This window comes from Orbicella franksi, chromosome 12 (genome assembly GCF_964199315.1).
Source record: "Orbicella franksi chromosome 12, jaOrbFran1.1, whole genome shotgun sequence".
NCBI classification, from domain to species: domain Eukaryota; kingdom Metazoa; phylum Cnidaria; class Anthozoa; order Scleractinia; family Merulinidae; genus Orbicella; species Orbicella franksi.
The window spans coordinates 19,068,225-19,077,801 of NC_138156.1; the positions used below are offsets into that span (position 1 = coordinate 19,068,225).

Sequence of the window (9,577 nt, forward strand, 5' to 3'; positions counted from 1 at the left end):
GTTGTGTACAGACAACATGCAGGGGTTAAATTGAAGGCAGGGAAACAACTCCCCCCTCCCCCCCCCCCAACCAAAACAAAAAGAAAAACCATGGGAAGTACAAGAAAACAACAGAAAATGTCATGTTGAAGTTCTGCGCTGACTGTGAAAAACAAGCTCGAGTTTTTATGGGAAGGTCAAAATTATGTTATATATGGCACTACTGCGGCCCATGATACACAGATGTTCAGTGTATTAAACCACGAGGTCGAAGTTGTTGATCCAACACGGTATTTGTGTCTTGAACATATATATACGTGTACAGTCAACTTGGCAGCGAAACAGAGAATGCATTAGGTTAATTATAGGATTTTATTTAAATCTCACATAAACTTTACACACTAGTTGAAAAACAGTTTACAGAAAGTTAATGGACAATGTGCTAGTGATATTATATCTTATGCAGCTAGGGCCTCCTGCGGATTTGGTTAACGAGAGAGCAAGGGAACAAAGGATGTTTGTTTAGATTAATTTGAGAAAACAAGGGATTTCTCTGCTATTAATAGGAACTTGACCAACTTTTGAACTCCTGATGTATTACAAGGGAATAAAATTAGGCGAAAAAGCAAGGTTTTTGATTGACCAGTGGAACATGTACATTTTCCCTTTCCCTCTGTCCAGGAGGCCCTAGGCTCGGTACAAATTTTGCACTACATTGTACATCAAGAATTGGAATAAAAATGACTTGAATCTGATTTCACAACTTTGTTGGTGCAGTATACGTTAAGATATAGAGGGAGAGAAGTAAAACTCTCTCCTTCCTTAACCCAGTCTCCGACAATTTAAGCTTAAGTCCCGCGTTAAATTTTCACTCATGAGTGATTTCCATAACTCAAGTTAATAGACAGAATATCATTTTCAAACTTATATTTACCCGTTACAACTATAAGTAACTATAATGAATACTACAAACTTACATGTATGTTTTATTAGTGTTTATATGCTGATTATAACCTTGCCAATCAAATCAAAAAAATGCCAAGCAATAGCAATACATAAGGAGAGCTTTCCATTTGACCAAACGATTCAGTTCAGAAGGTTTAGAGCTGAATTAAAAGGTTAGCAAATTCCTTGAGAAAGTTTCCAGAAAACCTGAAATTTGCTAAATGCACGAATGTGAATCATTCAACCATACTTTCTGGCAATTCAAAGAGTAAAATGAATGGAAATTTTAAGGCAGAACCTTTTTGAAAACTTGGGTACACCGTGCATAGTTTTGCAAAGTTTTCAGCATCATTAACCTGTTTAGTACAGTAAGCCAGAAGATTCTGTTTCATTAGCAACTTGAAATTTTCAGAAATTTCAACCGAACTTGTTTAGTCAAATGGAATGCACCCAAACTTTAGAGTGTTTTTAGTTGACATTTTTCTGTGTTACATGCAAACTTTCCTTGGGAGAGAAGAAATAAATGTGTGATGAGGCCAAACAAAGAAAAAAAATAAAACAGACTAAGGAAAAAACAAGCAACCGCCAGGATTCAAGCCAGGCAGGTGCACATTGTTTTGGGGAATTATGCAGAAATAACCACATTATGGCTCTCGAATTGTTAATAATTAAGCTAGCTGTATTGCAGCATGAGTGCGGCATGATCACCAGCAGTGGCTTGTGAAGACTATAAACTTCTGGCGTTTGTAACTCTTATCAGAAAGAGAGAGAACAGTCAAAGTGGAAAAAAAAAAAAAAAGAAAAAAGAAAAAAAACAGTCAAATTCCAGATTCCTTTTTCTGGTTTTTCGCTTCCCGATGTAATTTTTCCGCGTTCAACGAGCACGTGGTTTGGCGCACTAGTTTCCAGATCACAGTTGTTCCAAACGAAAAAGCGCGGTTACTTCGAATTGTATTTGCATCAACTTTGAACAAAACGTGCAACTTTCACATCTTTTGCCAGCTGTCCGGGTTTTTGCTCTAGATTGGAGGCAACTATAAACAGTGTTTCTTTCCCAGTCGAGAGAGGAGTCCCCAAAAGGTAAGAAACTACGAGTTTACTGTGGCTACGTGGGCTCAAACGTTCTGTTGCTGTGTTTGCGCGTAAGTTATTTGTTTCAATTCGTACGCGGCCAGTGCAGAAAAACGTACGGAAACAAAACACCCAACGATTTTGCACTACGTGGAATCACTAATTAAGCGTAAGAAATACTTATAACAATATTTGTCCCCTTTATTGACTGCTGGGCAAAAAAGCTAAGTATGGAACGCAATAAGTTTTTAGACGTCCTCGATTATTCCCATATATATTCAAGTTGTTCAAGGAAAACCTTCACCAGGGGTAATCGGCTCGATGTACAGCGGTCGCAAAACAAAGCGTAGTTTACTCTCAGCTATCCTCAGCTATGGTTATAGAAAAAGATTGACTGCTAGCACAAAGAAATGTCAAAAAATGTAATACTCTTCTTTAAAACTTAAAAAAGGCACCTGGACCCCAGTCCTCATCAAGGGCCCAATCCCGCTTCCGACCATAACCCCGGCCCTTATCCTTGCCCTTGCCGCGGCCCTTACCTCGGCCTTCATCCTTGACCTTACCCTTGCCTCGTCCACCTCCACCTGGTAATACAGAGTCGTCTTTCACGAGGCCAGCCAGTATCTTATTGTAGGCGTTGACTTTGTCGTTCATCTTCGATATACAAGGTGATGAGAATCGCTCTCCAAAGGCTTCAGAATCGCAGTCAAATATCTCAAAAAACCGCCGGACATCTTCTTTGTCTTTAGGGATCTCCCTCTTTCCTTGCTTTCGGTAGCCCATCCACACTTCCGCCGCGTATTCAGGATTTGAGAAGCCTTCTCCATCGAACTCCACCAATCCGACTGTTTTTTCGGTTGGAAGGTGTCCCCTGATAAGTTTCATGGCATTGAACATTCTCCACATGTACTTGCTACTCTTCAGTAAGCACTCCTCCAAAGCGTCGCAGTGGTGGTACTCTTTGTTAGCCTCGCCCCAATTTTCAATCATGGATACCCAAAGGTCTATAGTTGACAGCGATATTGATTTCTCCATTTGTGTGACTCCCACAACATGGCGTATAGCACCACGGGTGTGATAAGCCTCTGCCGCGTAGATCAGGGCCTTGGCGAGATCATCTTGCGGGGACAAATACAAAATGATAGTTTAGCTTACAGATACTACCGAAACAAACTAATCATTCGCCACTGAAATCGACGTCCGCCAGTGAACACAGTCACGTTTAAAGGAGCTCAGTCACGGTATTTTGAGTTATTTTGGCCACCCACAAAATTACCTTTAAATTGATGGAAACCTGAAAATAGTAGTTTACTAAGATAGAAAAACACCAAGGAGATAACAATAAACCACAAAGGAACAAGGATGGTTAAGGATGGAGAAGATTGACACGGATTACAAACGACGAAGTTCTGTCTTGAAAAATTTAGTTAAACTTTTAGCGATAAGCAAACTGTGAGGAAGCTCCCGTAACTGTTTAAGAACGTCCTGGATTTTGGGCTGAGACATGAAGAGGCTGCAGTCACTTTCCTAGAGCCTGCACGTTTTCGGCAGCGGTTGCCGAAGAAGGTCACGATTGGTCTGAATGGGTTTTGAGCGTGAAATTAAAATTAAAAAATAAACAAGCTGAGAAACAATTAACTAAATACATAATAAATAGAGTAACAAGTACATTTTCCCAAAAACGCCATTTAACTACGTAACAATTTCGTCCTTCACGCAAAAACTCTGTTGTCTCACCATTGTTCAATTGGCTTTTCTCATTGTTTTCCACAGCAAATGGAGTCCGGGAAATTAAAGTTCTCACCCAACACTTCTTTTATGAAAGTAAACGTTACATTGTAAGCCATCGACGTTCTTATAAACAAAAACTATGGGTATATAATTACCGAGAAAGGCTGGTTTATATCCGCCCTCCTTTGACATCCCTTTGACGAACTTCACGTACTCCTTATTATGGGCTGTTCTTAACGCTTCCAGGCCTCCAAGTTTCATTGGTGCTTTAGTATTCATTTTCTCGAAGGTGCCCAGCCAAACTTGCAGCTCACCCATGGATTTCTTGGCATCTTTCATAGCTATCATGGCTCCATCCTTCATCTCTTGAAAGAACTTCTCGTTGTACTTGAAAACCTTGTAGTAAGCACTGGCCAGCTCCTGCATTTTATAGTATGTCGTTTTTTCGTTGTACTCTACACCACTGGAAAAGCCAGTTGGAAGGCCGGCAAACAAAAATGGCATGGCGTATTCAAGTGTGAAAGCGTAGACATTGGTGTCAAATACAACCTCCGACGGTTTCCCAAATCCGTCGGCTCCTTGAAAATAGTTGTTGAACTTCTCTGTCAAATAACCAGCATCTTTTCCAATCAGCCCCACATCGTAGTCCGAGGTACAAGAGGCACCCCCATATGGTTTAGGATAACACACGGAATCAGGGATCTTTGTGTCTTTGTCAGCATTTCTCTCACAAGGAACAAGCTTTCCGTCGCTTTGTGTGTAAAGAATGTGTGTCACCAACAGGTATCTAGCGGCTGTGATGTAGAGAAGTTTAAGGCAGCTGTCCTTTGAGCGGAATGCGGGGTTGTTTTTTGTAGTGGTCCATTTCTTGTGCTGGTGAAAGAAGCTCTTTACTCGATTTGCCGCGCTGACAAACTCATCAGTCCCGAGATGTTCTTTGAAATCAGGTTGCTCGGTCCACGCGTCCATTGCGGGGTCTTTTACAAATCCATAGCGGTCCACAATTTTATCCTTTATCCAGGCAATTTCTCCGTCATCTGTGGGGTCACTCTGGTACGAGGCTAGAAATCTTAAAACAATAAAGATAAAGTTCGAATTTATTGTTTATAAAGCACTCCGGGGATTATCGTCGTTAACCAACATAGTATATAGGGCAGGGGGTGGGATCTTGGGGTGATGGGGTGGGAAGCTAACTTCCGATAGCCGTCACGTTGGTTAACAATTTGTAATGCACAGTAGCTACGTGGTCTACCAGGAGGAGAACAGGCAGCCAAGACGAAAATTCTCGGAGAACCAGCTTACCCTAACAGCCTAACATTCCAGTATAATAATCATGTCTTGATCATGTTGGAAAGTTAGATTATAGGGAATGTTCACTCTGTATTCTGACGTGTTAGTAACACAAGCAAACCCATATTTGAGTCTTTTGTTTCACAATGCCTTGTAATGTGTAAAGATCTGAATAAAATTCATTATTATACATAAAACAGGATTTGAATCTCCAAAGCTTCATATCCGTGCTTGGATTCTAAGAGGGAAACCAATATGGCGGCTCTTGGGAATATGGCGTTTCGTATCATTTTTTCGATGTACATTAAAATTCATCTTGACTGAGAGGCCTAGAAGAGTCACAAAAGTAATGAATGGAACTGAATGGACACACTTATTCAATTTAGTTTGTTTTGCCATTCAGGCTCGCCACAAAGCTGTATTTTTTATCATATAAATGTCTAACGTAGCCTGTTGGTTTAAATAGGCCATTTCCAAATTACCTTTAGCCTCTTTCTGAAAGCGAGTCTTTGATGCCCATCCGTTCATATGAAATTGACGATTCATTCACTTGTAAATAAAATTCATTTTCATATGAATGGTTGTGCACCAGGCCTCGCTTTGATAGAGAAGCTTAAGGCAACTCAGAAGTGGGTAATTATACGATACATTTATGCCGTAAGCAGTAATCATTATTATCTAGGTGAACAGATCAAATAAATTAATACATACGCCTCATCAAGTAGGTTTCCTTCCAGAGGTTCAACGAAGTAATCTGGGTTGTCGTCGACCTGGGCCACATCGTTGTAGACTGATATCGGGTACAGCTCGCCTCGAACCTGACATTAAGACCAGACACTGATATGAATGCTTTAATTTAAAATCATCATTAATTTCAGTAATACTTCATAAGGAGCAAACTTATTCCAACTTTTTATTCATCTTAAAGGAGCTCAGTCACGGTATTTTGAGTTATATTGTCCATGTGGAAAATTACCTTTAAATTGAAGGAAACCTGAAAAGAACAAGGATGGTCACGGATGGACAAGATTAAGACGAATTGCAAACAACCAATTTGAACAATTCAGGCTAAACTTTTTAAGAATTGCAAACCGTTAAGACCGTGACGTCGCTCCTTTAAACTTTAATTCATGACACCCTTGTTCTCAGGCTCTCTCTCAACAGTGTCCAAGCTGTATCAAAACCAGAATTGACGACGTTGGTTTTTGCGCGGGTTGGCCATATCCTATTTTTTTGCCCCCTTATATTCACGTGAACGATTTACTCATCACAAGCTCGGATGTGTTTTATGACGACATGACATACTTTTCATCACAGATTCGATATGATTCACCACAAATCCGATGCGTTATTTCATCATCCGTACATTTTAGTAAATATCTTCCAACGTAGATCTATGCAATTCGTTTTATTTGATAGAGCAATCATGCTCCGCTATCGCAAGATATGAAAAAAAATTACAAAGAAAGTTGGAAATCTTACCACTCCTCCATGAACCAACATGAAAGCCAAAAAACTCGCAAATATCATTTTTCAAGAACCTGTAAATCAAGATGAAAGTTGGGATTAGTCAAGAAGAATTTAGACGGCGAAACTGGAAATGATATTTTTAGTGAGAGGTGAGGTCCGTCGGGGTTCAGTTGCAAACAAAGAGAAGAAAGAGAACATGACAGTGGAACCTGGTTAATGGGAACGCCAAAGGGACACGCTAAGTGTCCGTATTATCCGGGTGTCCGTATTGTATTAAACGGGCTCTCAGAACTGATAAGCGTCACAGACACGTGCCCACATAAAGACTGAAGAATTCAACTTTTAAGCAACAGAATGATGTTCAATGCTTTGTCTGCAATTGAACTTCAAACGCAAAAAATCTTACGCTTATTCCAATAATTACTCGGCTCGCACTCAAAGGTGATGTTCTCTGGTCAGTTGTAAACGCGGGTAACTTAACTTTAATGAAAAAGCATTAACCAGTAAGAAGTTTTCATTTTATAATTGGATACAAATAGCGTATGATCGTTACAAATTAACACGAATAGCGACCTACAGTGGACGTAACCATAAAAATGCAAGCCAGAGTGTATTTTATATATTTGTCTATTTTTTATTAAATTATTAAGGGAAAACTTGTTTTTTGGGGCAGGAAGTGTAAATTATCGGAGCAGCCATATTATAATCGTGAGATATTTCAGGATATTTCGATGCTGATCAAATTATCCTTTCTCCTTATATTGTGTTATCAACTGATACTTTAGAAGAAAACCTTGAGTTCATATTCCATTGAGTACCATCATCTTCGGGATTTTTCAGCTGTATTTACTGTTGCCTTGGTTCATTTTCTTTTGCTCTCAACCAAGATAATGAAATAAAATTGAAATCTAGTTTTGAAAAGCGCTCTTCCTGGAAACAGTGATTCTAGATTCAATAACTTACCGGGATTTTGTTGTTTAATTTTACAGCTTAACCTTACTCATTTTGTCGCCCTTTTTGGACATTTAAATACGGTTGTTAGATTGAAATTCATATTTCGATCACATTTTACACAAAGGTGGGAAGAAACGTGCCCATACCACAAATAACATAGTGGTGGCTCCTTGAATATGTTTGAAGTTGAGAGCACGGACAGTCAATGATATGGAAAAAGGCGGGTCCAGAATATAAGAAAGGCCAGCCCTCGAAGTTGGGATTGTACAATCGTTTTCTTGTAACACTTTATGCTGTTAGAAATTTTTAACAACAAATTTTACTTTTTAACTTAGTATTATCCTTGAGTTTTAATCAAAAGAAACAAAGATTGTAACTTTTATGTTACTCACGTTGGTAATACTTTATCTTGGTCAACCACCAAGGAATAGTTGGTTAAAATCTAACTAGAAAATCCTTTGGTCACGGTGTTTAGCTTCGAAGGCAAACTGAATACGCTAAATAGCTTTGCGCGCAATCGCAATAGTACTTAATGCGAACTGCGCATGTTATTGCATTAGCCTCAAACTAATGAATTGACAGTTTGACAGTGATTCGTAGATCATGTGGTTGTCTCTCCAGTTTAAGGATACCGTATACCTTTACAGGTGTCTCACGGCCAAACGATGTTGCGCGTCCGGTTTAAACAGTAGATGCCTAAACCCCCATATCAAATTAAAGCTTACAGAGTTGGCCATCAAACTATATCAAGAATTTTGAAAAAAATGCTATAAATGCGACCGTCCAAATCACCTTTTGAAAGCTACAAGTCGAAGTGAATTTTGTTTTTCGCTTATTTCATTTGTTCCTCAGGTTCTGGACCCTGCGCATCGGGAGTCCACAACATTTTGACCACTGTGATAACGCATATCGTTGTCGATAAGAGTACAGACAACGCTAAAACCAAATTCGATTTGTTAAATGGAGTGACCGAAGAGAAATTGCTCTCGGAGAAAACATATTTCGAAATAAAAAAATCGCCGACACGTTTTTGTTTAGATATCAAACTATAAACTACAGTCCAAATTTGAGGGCAAACAAACAAATTTTCTTTGACTTGTAGGGCCCCAAAAGATGATTCGGAAACTCACATTTAGAGGTCGTGAAAAGTTTGACAATCATTTTATTTCAAAATTCTTGGTATAGTGTGGTAGCCAGCTCTATAAGCTTTAATTAGATATAGGGGTGACGTAGGTACCGATCTACAGCTTAAACCGGACGCACTACATCCCTTGGACGCGAGACACCTCTAAAGGTGCCCTGAAGGTATACGGTAACCTTAAAAAGATCGTGTGAAGTGACTTGTTCTTAAGAATAGTTGGTACCGGTTGTTGCACTCCCTTATAGTAAGAAGTTGATGAACAAAGACTGAACTAAAAAGTGAAGTGACAAATTTGACAAGTGCTGGAGTAACAGCTAATTCCCCCAAAAGTTGCCTCAACACAGTGTCTGTAAAGCGAGGTTAAGCGAGCTATCTATTTCGTCGCTGCCTTCTTACAACTCAAAAAACGTACCTGTGATGGCGAACAGAAAGTCTTAATGAAGTCAACTTCTATCACAACAAATCTGTAATTTGAATTTAACCAGATCTAAGTTTTAAAGTGATGTACGGTGGTATTTTTGTTTGACACAGACAGCAGTTCAGATAATAGAGACAGCTATAGATCATATGATCTAACAAACGCCCCGTTTAGGTTTACCTCATAACTGATGTCATGCATTTAAAATGCATATGAGCTAACCAAATACTATTGCATGTGCTTTATAAATATTTTTTTTCCCGTAGAAAACGCTGTAAACGGCGAATGCTAGTTCGATTTAAGTCCACTAAGCAAACTTTCATATTCTTTTACGTTGAATTTTCTTTATGGAACGGTTAAAGTCAATTCTTCATTAAGAAACTACTTAGGCAGCAAACACGACAAAGGAGTTAGCTGGTTCTCTAGCGATTGAATTCTCGCCACAAGCTGATTATGCTTTTAACGGTTGATACACATATAAATTTTAATTGTATGACAAATTGGTCCAAAATGTAAAGGAGAACTCTGACTTGTTCCTAGAGCAGTATGAATGTTGCCGCTAAGACAGAAAGGCTTGC

At 39.2% G+C, this 9,577-nt stretch overlaps 1 protein-coding gene across 1 annotated transcript; it reads right to left on the reverse strand.

The window, feature by feature from the left end:
* Window positions 1-1,762: 1,762 nt before the first annotated feature.
* Window positions 1,763-6,916, reverse strand: LOC145463190 (uncharacterized). The gene is made up of 4 exons (XM_081446919.1): window positions 6,499-6,916; window positions 5,728-5,834; window positions 3,882-4,795; window positions 1,763-3,113 (listed from the first exon to the last, which is right to left on the reverse strand). The coding sequence occupies exons 1-4, from the start codon at window positions 6,544-6,546 to the stop codon at window positions 2,431-2,433; spliced, it is 1,752 nt and encodes a 583-aa protein (XP_081303045.1). The 5' UTR covers window positions 6,547-6,916; the 3' UTR covers window positions 1,763-2,430.
* Between the last annotated feature and the right edge of the window lie 2,661 nt (window positions 6,917-9,577).

Bases quoted from the DNA above. Each gene is read 5' to 3' on its own strand.
- LOC145463190 (XM_081446919.1), bottom strand. From the start codon at position 6,546: ATGATATTTGCGAGTTTTTTGGCTTTCATGTTGGTTCATGGAGGAGTG. The intron at 4,796-5,727 runs GTATGTATTAAT...TATTGTTTTAAG, and splicing joins GGAAACCTACTTGATGAGGC to ATTTCTAGCCTCGTACCAGA. The intron at 3,114-3,881 runs GTAATTATATAC...TGTCCCCGCAAG, and splicing joins ATATAAACCAGCCTTTCTCG to ATGATCTCGCCAAGGCCCTG.